The sequence below is a fragment of the Lemur catta genome, chromosome 1 (genome assembly GCF_020740605.2).
Source record: "Lemur catta isolate mLemCat1 chromosome 1, mLemCat1.pri, whole genome shotgun sequence".
NCBI lineage: Eukaryota > Metazoa > Chordata > Mammalia > Primates > Lemuridae > Lemur > Lemur catta.
The window spans coordinates 97,897,007-97,910,043 of NC_059128.1; the positions used below are offsets into that span (position 1 = coordinate 97,897,007).

Here is a 13,037-nt window from a genome sequence, read left to right on the forward strand (position 1 = left end):
AAGTAGGGGAAAGGGCTCATATTTCTTTGATTAACGAGCTGTATTGCCTATAAAGTTTTTTGTACATTTTTCTTCTCACTATTTTTTAAAATAATATTTATTTAATTGTTTGGTTACCTGAAAAGAATTTCTAGAGGATTAGCTAGGGAAGGTAGCATAGCTTTTGTGTATTGGTATTTGGTATGAGGTGAGGGAATCTGTTGGGGAAATAGAGAGCAAATGGTAAGCTTACACATGGGAAGACATGTCTTTCCATCGTAACATTACTCTGTCAGTGGTGGTGAAGTTTTTTAGGATTCTGCTGTTAATAGCTGTGTGATCTTGGGTAAGTCATTTCTTTGTATTCCATTTTCCGCCACTTTAAAATGGGAGTGTTGGTATAGATGGGCATTTCCTGTTGGTAGCCTCTTAGTAGATGAGGAGAAAAGGAGAAACAGTGACCAGATAAGTTTGTGAACACATGATTAAACAAAGTTAAATGCATTTCTTTACTGCAGCCTCACACGTTATGGCATGTGGATTGAATTCCTGGACTTTTAGCCTGCCTTGCAAGTGGACTGAGAGTCAGGAATATGTGTCCAGCTCTGTTTTTTTCCTCATGATTTAGTGGATAGAGAATGGGCTTTAGAATCAGACATATCTGGGTTTGAATTCTGACTGTTATTTAGTAGCTATATGGCTTTAGGTAAGTTATTTGACCTTTCTGATCTTGTTTCCTCATATAAATCAGGAAGAATAACATTTTGTGGAGTTGTAAAGATTGTGACAACCCATCAAAAAATATCAAATGTAGTATCTAGTATATAATGGGTCAAAAAAGGTACAGTTTAAGTTCTACAAATTCCAGAGTTAATATAGAATGTAATACTTGATAATAGGTTATTGATATCCTGCCTACATCTGATGTTTGCGGTGGACTGGTTATTTGTTTCACATACACTTATAATTTTTCCCCAAGAAAACAATGTTCTTGAGGGCACAGTGTTATCTTTTGCTATCCACGTAGCACTTGGCAGCTCTCCTGGAGACTCAGTAAGTGCTTGATAAATACCTGACAGCAGTTTCATCAAAACAGTGGAATAAAATGAGATGTGGTTCTACCTGGTGTATACTTTATTGTGTATGTTTCATAACCCTGGGTAGAAGTCAATTAATTTATGAATATTACTTTTAAGTTTCTTTGATTACTTAAATTTTAAGTTTGAAATAATTAGGATTGTAAATGAGCTGGCCTTTATTTAAGTAAACCATAAGGAGAGGGGTTATAATAAAGTGTTGTTTAATATTACAGATTATATTATTGGAATACTAATATTTTATATTTTGTTTTTTCTCTAAGCAAATGGTTATGAGCCTTAGAGTTTCTGAACTCCAAGTACTGTTGGGCTACGCTGGGAGAAACAAGCACGGACGCAAACACGAACTTCTCACAAAAGCCCTGCATTTGCTAAAGGCTGGCTGTAGTCCTGCTGTACAAATGAAAATTAAAGAACTCTATAGGCGGCGGTTCCCACAGAAAATCATGACGCCTGCAGACTTGTCCATCCCCAACGTACATTCAAGTCCTATGCCAGCAACTTTGTCTCCATCTACCATTCCACAACTCACTTATGATGGTCACCCTGCATCATCACCGTTACTCCCTGTTTCTCTTCTGGGACCTAAACATGAACTGGAACTCCCACATCTTACATCAGCTCTTCACCCGGTCCATCCGGATATAAAACTTCAAAAATTACCATTTTATGATTTACTGGATGAACTGATAAAACCCACCAGTCTAGGTAAGATTATTGTATGATGGTATCTGATTACTTTTGCAGGGTAAATTTTCATTTTAGACTTTTAATTTGACCCAGTTTATTATTCATAATGAAATTTCCATTTGTAGTAACATCCAGATGATAATAAGGATTTTTTAAATTTGGATAAAATCAAATATATAAAAGCTATCATTTAGACAGAAGGAAAAAGGTAGTATAGTGATGGTTACTGATACAGTAGATATTAAAAAGTTTCAGGGATACAAACTTTTAAAGAGTAGTATTTTAGATTGTTGATTAATATTTTACAATAAATCTTATAAATTAAAAATTTTATTTTTTGAGACAGAGTTTCACTCTGTCGCCCTGGGAGGAGTGCCATGGCATCAGCCTAGCTCACAGCAACCTCAAACTCCTGGGCTCAAGCCATCCTCCTGCCTCAGCCTCCCAAGTAGCTGGGACTAGAGGCGCACACCATCACGCCTGGCTAATTTTTTCTATTTTTAGTTGCCCGGCTAATTTTTTTTCTATTTTTTTAGTAGAGATGGGATCTCACTCTTGCTCAGGCTGGTCTTGAACTCCTGACCTCAAGTGATCCACCTTGGCCTCCCTAAGTGCTAGGATTACAGGTGTGAGCCACCGTGCCCAGCCATAAATTAAAAAATTAAAACCAAATAAATCACTACCAGTTTTTGAATTCAGTTTTTAGTTTTCAGGGGTTGATGACAGCCAAAACAAATGACTGACTGGTTTTGATTATTTAAATCAGTGAATGGTTTTAATTATCGTGAAAGGAGATTTAAGCTTTGATGTGTAGTATTTAAATTTCAGCTGATTTTTTTCAAATATGTGTTCTTTACAGGCACACCACTCACACATGTACACCCCCTCATACACACGTGATCATGGTTATATGAGTGTTTGAAATTTCATTTATTGTGTTTTCCCATCATTTGATTAGTTTGTCTAGTATATGGAATTCAATATATTAATCAACTTGTAATTTTAATTGCTATAATGCTACCTTATTTATTTAATGTAGAATAAGACTGACCCTGTTGTGACCTCCGATGCCTTTGATGTAATAATATATTTAAAATAGCAAACTTCTGAGAGGATGTGGTGACTCACACCTGTAATCTTAGCACTTTGGGAGGCCAACGTGGGAAGATCACTTGAGGCCAGGAGTTTGAGACCAGACTGGGCGACATAGCAAGGCACTATCTACAAAAAATAGAAAACACTAGCCAGGTGTGATGGCACACACCTGTATTCCCAGCTACTCGGGAAGCTGAGGTGGCTTATTACCTGAGCCCAGGAGTTTGAGGTTCCAGTGAGCTATGATTGGGCCATTGCACTCCAGCCTGGGTAACAAAGCAAGAACATGTCTCTAAAAAATAAATACAATATAATACAGTAAAATAGCTGACTTCCAGATGCTGGTTTGTTGTTACAAATCAATGGTTGGCAGACTGGCTGGCTAATAAAATCCAGCCTGTGGCCTGTTTTTGTGTGGCTCTGAGCTAAGACATTGAAAAAATATTCCTAAAGAGTTGTAAAAAAAAAAAGAAAAAACAAAAAGAATATGTAACAGAGACCATGTGTGCCTGCAAAGCCTAAAATATTTACCTTTATAGAAAAATCTTGTGAATCCCTGTTACAAATCATTAAACATTTCAGTTTTGGGGATTGACGAATGTTGAGGACATTTTGGGGGGAATTTTTAGAACATTTTGAGAACATTTACTGAAATTCTATCTTTGAACTGTGAAGTATTTGTTTTTGATTATATTTAGCAGAATTTACCTGAATAAATGAAGATTATAGAAGTCACTTTCAAACAATGTGTATTTTGTATCACATTATTTTTTTTTATATGGCCATAACAAGAAAAGACAACACTTGTTGGGAACCTATTGTATACCTATAACCCTTACACATACTCATTGTAAAATATGAAGTTGCTAAAATTCCTTCTTTGTTAGCTGTTTAATGTGTATGCATATACAAATATAAGCCATTTATGTTTCATATTTTTCACAGGAGTCATACATAGTATTGTGTAACTTGGCTTTTTTCCCTGTAATAATATATTATAAATATCGTTCATTGATGTATATCTATCTCCCATTTTAAATTAAGGGCCATATGTAAATCCATCTATATCTCTATATATGGTCTGTATGTGTACATATGTGTACATGTGTATATATATATAGAGAGAGAGAGAGACAGAGCCTAGCTCGTTTCTTATTAAAGACTGTATACTGTTCCATGATTTAAATGAGTCTTTTATTAAAAGACAAATTTTTCTAGTTTTCACTGTCAAAAACATGCTGCAACGAATATTATCTGAAATTTAAAAGGAGAAAATGTTGGTGGCTTTTATTTTATTTGATTATGAGCTTTTAAATTTTCTCCTGGTCTTAATAGTTAACCTATTTGCTGTTTTCATTTTCACTAATATAAATTTCAAGTGTCAGTGTGATTAAATGTTATTTATGTCATGGAGAGTAGAAATGCAAATTGGATACACATTTTAGCTATATTGGCTAATATTCAGAAAATTTTAACTTAAATTTTATTCTCATAAATTTTTTTGCTTGAATATGTGTGTTAGGTTTTCATTTCTAATTGTCTGCACTGTTTTTTCATTGTTTCATGCCTGCATGGGCATTGTAGCTTAATGCAATACGTCGTAATTTACATCTTATATCTTAATTGTTTTAATACTGCAAGGTACTTTTATCCTTTTGAACTTTTTAATGTATAATAGTAATGGGTAAACATAAGTGATTTTTCCCTAAAAAGATAATTAGAAGCAGATAGCTCATAAGAAATTATGTTAAGGCTACAAATAATTTTTGATATCTTTCTGTAGTATTTTCTCCCTATGGTACTTCTCAAAGGATGGGCAGTACATTTTAAATAAATTTTCCATCTTTACTCTTCCTCTTTGAAACTTTAGGCTGGGCACAGTGGCTCACACCTGTAATCCTAGCACTTAGGAAGGCTGAGGTGGGAGGATCACTTGAGGCCAGGAGTTTGAGACCAGCCTGTGCAACAGCGAGACCCCCCTCTCTACCAAAAAAAAAAAAAAAAAAAGAAGAAGAAGAAAAGAAACAAAAAACCCCACAAAACTTTAGAAGAATGCTTTAATGGGATTTTTTTGTGTGATGATTTTAAAAACAATGCCATAAAGTTTTGCCCATTCCTGATAACCAATATGTGTTGTAAACGTTCATGTTTATAAAATTCACTGGATTGAAGAACTAAAATATTTCCCATGAGATTTATTTAATTGGACTTTCCTTGCATAGTCAATCCTCATTATTCACAGATTCTGCATTTGTGAATTTGCCTGCTCACTGAAATTTATTTGTAACTTCCAAATCAGTACTCATGTTGCTTTCATTCGTGGACATAGGACAGAGTGGCAAAAAATTTTAGTTGCCTGGTGAGCATGGTCCCGTTTGTGGTCCAACAAGGTGACACTCTGCCTTCTTGGTTTCAGCTCTGAAACTGTAAACAAGTGTCCTCTTTGTGGTCTATTTAGTGTAGTGTGCTTTTTTTGTATTTTTGTGCTTTTTTTTTTTTTTTTTGGTGATTTTGCTGGTTAAAATGGCCCCACTGAAATGTTGTCTAATGTTCCTAAGTGCAAGAAGGCTTTGGTGTACCTTACACACAAGGTGTGTGTGTTAGGTAAGCTTTGCTTAGATGTGAGTTATAGTGTTCTTGGCCCTGAGTTCAACGTTAATGAATCAACATTATATATTAAATAAGGTGCCTTTAAACAGAAACATCATAAAACCAGGTCATGTATTGATCAGTGGATGAAAATTTTGTGACCAGAGACTTATAGGAACCTAACTCTATGTTTCTCCTAGTAGCAGTGATTCAGTATTCACTAATTTGGTGTTTGTGGTGAGTTTATAGAACATGACTGTCTCAAATAACGATAATTGACTAAATAACGATAATTGACTACATTTAAAGTATAATTTCATTAGAATACCAGTTTTCATGAATGAATCTATTGTTTGTGATATATATTCACATAAAATCATCAAATGAATAGGTGGCATAGAATTACTTGGTATGTAAGTAGATTTCTGATGTCTCATTGTTATCACAAAATTTAAAATAAGAGCAAACCATTTTGATTATGCATAAAAGATCTTACCAGAAAGTAATTTGTGGAAGTTCATTGACTCAGTGGATATTCATTGCAGGGGAATGCTTAGTGAATCTGCAAAATATTTATTTTTATTTATTTATTTATTTTTTTTGAGACAGAGTCCCACTTTGTCACTCTGGCTAGAGTGCCATGGCGTCAGCCTAGCTCACAGCAACCTCAAACTTCTGGGCTCAAGCAACCCTTCTGCCTCAGCCTCCCGAGTAGCTGTGACTACAGGCATGTGCCACCATGCCCGGCTAATTTTTTCTATATATTTGTAGTTGTCCAGCTAATTTCTTTCTATTTTTTAGTAGAGACGGGGTCTCGCTCTTGCTCAGGCTGGTTTCGAACTTCTGACCGCAAGTGATCCTCCTGCCTCAGCCTTCCAGAGTGGTAGGATTATAGGCGTGAGCCACCACGTCTGGCCAGAAAACATTTCTTAACTTTGCAAATCATTTTAATGCAATAGATGGAATCTTTTATTTCACTTTAATTGAGTGGATTTTATTTTATTTTATTTTTTTAATTGAGTAGATTTTAATCATTTATCATCCAAACACAACTGAGGCATACTACGTTCTTCCATCATAGACAGTGGCTGTGTTTGGGGTGGGAAATCTGTATACTGTAGCGAAAAGGAGTATACTTTCTCTTAATGCCCCATCCCCTCTCTGATCTCTGTGGTTAATCGATGACTTTGAAATTTGATATACGCTATTTAAAAGAAAATTTCCTAATTATAAAAATATCACACTTAATGTAGAATCCATAGAAATTACTTGCTTGCTTTACAGAGAAACTTTTTAAATATTTCCATCATGCTCTTCCAGTCATGTCTGTGTATGTGTGTGTGTATTTCTACTTTTTGTTTTAAAGGAGAAGAGAGCCTCAAATAGTAGCTGACTTAACCCAACAGTCATATATATTATTGATCTATATAAATAATGGAGCATAAAAAATTTTAATCTTCATAATCTTGTTTGAAATGTCTTATTTGCATAGTTTGCCACTATTGGTGTTGATGAGCTGTGGAATTTACATAATTATGAAAGTCAAGGCCAAGCATGATGGCTCATACCTGTAATCCTAGCACTTTGGGAGGCTGACGCAGGAGGATTGCTTGAACTCAGGAGTTCGAGACCGGCCTGAGCAAGAGTGAGACCCCATATCTACCAAAAATAGAAAAAATAACCCCGGGCGTGGTGGTGCATGCCTGTAGTCCCAGCTACTTGGGAGGCTGAGGTAGGAGGATCGCTTGAGCCCAGGGGTTTGAGGTTGCAGTGAGTTGTGATGACGCCACTGCACTCTTACCTTCTACCTGGGGTGACAGAGTGAGAGACTCTTGTCTCTAAAAAAAAAACAATAATTATGAAAATTGAAAGGAAAAACAATTTTGGATTAAAATATCTTGTTATGTCCATTCAGAGATAAGATAATTACTTGATACTTCTCCTCAGTCCTTTAATATTATTTTGTTTAGAATAATACCTATATTCTAAATATTTTATAATATTATTGTCTATATTTATTGTTTAAATTGGCCTTATTAAAGCATAATGGCAAAAACATCAAAAATATTTTTACAGTGACTAAAAGAATAATAATTCTTCAGGATGCAATATTTGATTTGATTCAGTTTTGAGTAAACAAATCCATTAATACTCAGGTTTGTATTTGTTGCTAATTTAGTTATTTATATCTTCTTTGACTCAGGTAAATTCTTAAATAGAAAATATATTTTTAACCCAGTGCTTTAAATATATATATATATATATGTATATATGCATATATATATTATATATATATATATATTTTTTTAAGATAGAGTCTCACTCTGTTGCCTGGGCTAGAGTGCTGTGGTGTCAGCCTAGCTCACAGCAACCTCAAACTCCTGGGCTTAAGTGATCCTACTGCCTCTTGAGTAGCTGGGATTACAGGCATGTGCCGCCACGCCCAGTTAATTTTTTTCTATATAGATTTTTAGTTGGCCAGATAATTTCTTTCTATTTTTTAGTAGAGATGGGGTCTCGCTCTTGCTCAGGCTGGTCTCGAACTCCTGACCTCAAGCAATCCTCCCTCCTCGGCCTCCCGGAGTGCTAGGATTACAAACGTGAGCCACTACACTCGGCCTTAAATATTTTTAATAGTTTTAATTATTTTGAAGGATAATGTGTAGAGAACAGACAGCTTTGCATTCATTTGGAGTACAGCTGCTCCTCTGATTATGTCATGATAAACCCATTATAAGTTGAAAACATCCTAAGTCAAAAATGCATTTAATACACCTAACCTACCAAATATCATAGTTCAGCCTAACCTACCTTAAATATGCTTAGCACACATACATTAGCCTATATTTGGACAAAATCATCTAACTCTAAGCCTATTTTATAATAAAGTGTTGAATACCTCGTGTAATTTATTGAATACTAACGTGAAAAACAGAGTGGTTGAATGAGTACTCGAAGTAAAGGGCCTCATTGATTGGTATGAAGCATAATAACTGTTGACTTTTATTGTTATTTCTAATGTTTGAATTGAATGCAGATTGCTTTCACACTATCATAAAGTTGAACCATTGCAAGTCAAGGACTCTGTCATCATAAAAGTTCAGTGACTCATCTTGTTTGCTTTATATCGGATTTAAGCCAAATTATGCCTTCTCAGGGGATGCCTTCCTTTTCAGGTATTTAAAGATCTTAGGCAATACATCTGAATAAAGTTCACATCGAGTGTCATTATGGATTAGAGATTTCTCATTGATTGGTATGAAGGATAATAATTGTTGATTTTGAGTGTTATTTCTAATGTTCAAATTCAGTATTTTTCTAGATGGTTACTGAAGGATACAATATTCCCTTGTTATAGTCCGAATGTTTAGGTCATGAGGGTAGAGCCCTCAAAAATGGGATTAGTGTCTTTATGAAAGAGGCCCAAAGGAGCTTGTTTGCCCCTTTTACCATGTGAGGATATAGCTGGAAGGTGCCATCTATACAAGGAACAGGTAGGCCCTCACCAGACATGAAATCTGATGGTGCCTTGATCTTGGACTTCCCAGCTTCCAGAACTGTGAGAAATAAATTTCTGTTGTTTATGAATTACCCAGTTTAAGGTATTTTGTTATAGTAGCCCAAGTGGACTGACACCCCTCTTAGCCAATCCAATTGGAACCAATAAATATGTAGTAACCTAAACATCTTAATTTATATTTACTTGCCAATCTTTTTATGTAGGTGAAGGAATTTTCTTTGAGACTGCTTATTTTTCAGTTTTAGATTCTGTAAAGTAGCAAGAAAATTTAAAAACTTTTATGAAGCAATTTGAGTGTACAATCTGTTGCAAATTGGGAAAAAAATCTTGTATCAGATCTTTCCAGAGCATTCCAGTTAGTGTTCATAAAAACAGCAACTTTCTTTTTGTAGTTATATTTTAGAAGTTTTGTAGTATTTGAGTTTTGTAACTACAAGTGCAATTAGCATAAACAGCTTTGAGAATAAACACCTCTGGTTCTTGGTAAGCACACCACGTGGTATGAGCAGAATTGTGCAGAAGCACTGGAGAGTTGTCTATCAGCCACAAGCAGTCACCTTACTAGGGCAACAGTCAGGATGTTTTATAGAGAAAATGGAGAGCATCGTTAATCAGAATGTCAGTTAAGAGGGCTTCTATGAATTTCTTTTGCACCATTGTTAGTCTTCAAAGACAGTGAAATTAGAAGTTTTTTTGTTTTCTTGCCTAAGAATTATTTAAGTGATTTCTTTTTGAGGGGAATAACATTGATCATAATTATGGTTTAGTTTTTTTTTTTTTAGAAATCTACTTTTATCTCCCTTTCACCCCTTTGAAGGGGTTATAATGGGGGGAAGGATTGGAAGAAGTAGGGAAGTAAGCAAGTTATGTTTTTTACCATACAGTTTGATGTTTGTAATCTTTCTTTTAGAATTCATTTCAGTTTAAACCTTCTCTCACTGAGGACAGCGACAGTAAATGATGAATATAAAAATGAAACACTTTCATAGGCATTTTCTCTTGTCTCTGCTTTTTCACCAAAAATTATCATTAAAAAATTGGATATTATCTGTGGAGATGATCTCCTTTTCTTGGTCCTCCTAAATTCTGAAAGTGTCCTAATGTTGTCTGAAAAGTATGTGGTTGCTACAGACTGAAGATTCTGAAACATGAAGCAACATTTTAATTGACCACATGGATATCATTCTTTGATTAGTGATTAAATAAGTCACTTATGTTTTATCTTATTTTTAAGCCTTGGAAGGCAGCTTTTATTTAAATTTTGATGTTTGTGAAAGAGTCTTATTCATTAAACACCAAGCATGTCTGTTTTCTGAATTATATATATATTTGGATTTTCCTGAGCTCTGTTTAAGTATAGTAATTCTTACCTGATGTGGGACAGTATACCCATACTGCCTAGAGGAGACCAATAACCTGGCTCAGTTTGTAGTATCAGTATTTTACAAAGCTAGATTGGCCCCTTTTCCTTTTCTAAGTATTAATAGAGTATTCCTACATTCATATTAATATTTACACCTATTTGAGGTGTGGGAAGATATGTGAATAATTTATGTAAAAGGTTTGAATTAAAAAAATATATATGTAAATATTTAGGTTTTGCTTTAGGAAAAAAGGCAGCAGATGCTTCAACACTCCTAAATAGTTAAAATGATCCATCTTGTTTTGTGCAGTGTGGGTAAGGTTTCTACTACATCTTAATAACATTGGTTACCAGTGTTTTCTGCCAAGGGCTCCTCTGGCATTGGATTATATTTCACAGTTTCCTTCTCCTCTCATTTTTTATAATTGAGTTTTCCTTCTTCCACATGCCTAATAGCCAGTGCCTGGAGATCAGGTGATGTAAATTCAAGGACACAGGCTCTGATACGTATTAGAAAGGGTGTTCAAAGGTTTCATGATTTGCTCTACTCTAAATGTTTTTAGACAATTCAGCACAAGCTATGCTCTTTTTTCTATACTAGAATTTTGGGAAATCAAAAGCTCTAATTTTTCTCTAGGTTAGTTTCTTCTCTAGAAACTTTTTTTCCTAATTTGGCAGCATGGGTTTCTGACTTTCAAAGCAAAATCTAAGATTTACCTTCTAAATCTTACATTCCTTTATAGATAATATTTTGTCTTTTTGTCTGGTGATTTTAATTTATTTAATATTTCTATTAGTGTTTGTATAGTTGTCCAGAAGCCCCAAGGCATCCTATTTTTAATAAATGGGTATCTGTGTACTTGAGTATAATCTTGGGAACTAAGAATGATTGACTTTTTTGGGTTGGAAAGGAATCTTCTTGACAATCAGAATCAGTAAAAGACCCTCCATATAATTGTAAATATGAAATAAAAAATTTTAAAAGGAGATATTAATGAGCCAACAACTTAGGGTCAGAAGTAAGTATGGTTTAACAAGATCCTACTGGGTTGTAATTAAAAGATCAAACATCTAGTATACTGTATGGTGTTTGAAATGTAGCATCTTAGAATTTGCCACTGAGTTCTGCAGTGCTTTGGCCCAGCCTCATAGATTGGGTTGGTGTAAGAGTTGCAGAGCGGCCTGCTGAAGGACTTGGTTGTAGTAATCATGGGGCAGGCAGGATAGTGGGACAAAGGGAAAATATAATTTTGGCAAATTAGTTTCTTTCTTTATTTTTTTTAAAAAGACATTTTACTGATAGATATCTGGGTGATTGGAAGATAATTTTGAGCCGTTCTCTTTCTTGAGCCATACTACTACTTCAGTCTTGACAGTGCTTGCAGATGACCCCAGTAGTCTTAGGCAGAGATTAGAGAGATTAGAGATTGTTATTCTAATTCTTTGCCATTACTCTTGGCTAAATTTATTAAAACTGAAATGTAAATAAGCTTTAGATGTGCCAAAGCTGGGGATGTTGCAGTGCAAAATAAACTGCATGTTGAATGTTGTATTAGAATTAAGTCACTTTAAAATAAGTAAAAATAAAAAGGCTGAATTGTTTGACAAAACAAACAAAATTAGTTTATTATCTCTATATATCCTTTCAAGATAGCCTGCAGTTCCTAGAATTTTGTTTCAGTGTTTATTTTGAAGCTATATATAAAAAATTGAACTCACCTATCAATATGGGGGAGGGTACAAAGACTGTTAAGCAAAATTTATGAACATGTTAAGTCACTAAATGGGAAGTGCAGCTAGGAAACATAGAAAGATACTCAGTTTCACTAGTTATCAAAAGGAAATTCAAAATAAGTTAATAATGAGATTTCAAATCATATATATATATATATATATTTTTTTAAGACACAGTCTTGCTCTGTCGCTAGGACTAGAGCGCTGTAGCATCAGCCTAGCTCACAGCAACCTCAAACTCCTGGGCTCAAGTGATCCTCCTGCCTCAGCCTCCCGAGTTGCTAGGGCTATAGGTAGGTGCCACCACGCCCGGATAACTTTTTCTATTTTTAGTTGCCCAGCTAATTTCTTTCTATTTTTAGTAGAGATGGGGTCTTGCTCTTGCTTAGGCTTGTCTCGAACTTCTGACCTCAAGTGATCCTCCCGCCTCAGCCTCCCAGAGTGCTAGGATTATAGGCGTGAGCCACCACACTTGGCCAAAAGTGAAAAGATTTTAAAAATTATTCTTAAAAATAGTTTAGTAATTTTATAATGTCTTTTGCTCTTATTTTTATTTAGAAAAGTCTCCCTGAATTTTTTTAAAAGAAGTCATTGGAGAAAAATGGGATCAGTATGTTGAACTAATGAATGTCTTTTGTATTGCATACATACATTGAAAGAGGTTGTGTGGTTTTAATTTTACATAATGATCTTTACCAATGTATGCTGTAAATGAATTGGTATTTAAACAGATCAGTTTAGACCTTTGTGAAATTCACAGTACAGATGAGTAATTCTGATTTATCTTCTTTAAGTATCAGTCTCTAGATTAAAAGAAAAAGTATATTATGTTAAATAAGATGCAAAGAGATCTTAAGATGAAGAATATTAGATGACTCAAAAACAGTGGGGAAAAAAATAAGTAAATTTTAAAATTTTTTCTAAAATTACTTGCATAAAAGAGAAGTATTAAATGGAGTTACAGAAGATT

The 13,037-nt window shown here is 34.5% G+C and overlaps 1 protein-coding gene across 1 annotated transcript in view; it reads left to right on the plus strand.

Annotated features, from left to right (window-relative positions):
- PIAS1 (protein inhibitor of activated STAT 1) overlaps window positions 1–13,037 on the plus strand; it is a 129,281-nt gene that overhangs the window by 28,324 nt on the left and 87,920 nt on the right. The window contains exon 2 of the mRNA XM_045541716.1: window positions 1,340–1,784. Coding sequence (XP_045397672.1) covers window positions 1,340–1,784 — 445 coding nt within the window. The remainder of the gene's footprint in view (window positions 1–1,339; window positions 1,785–13,037) is intronic.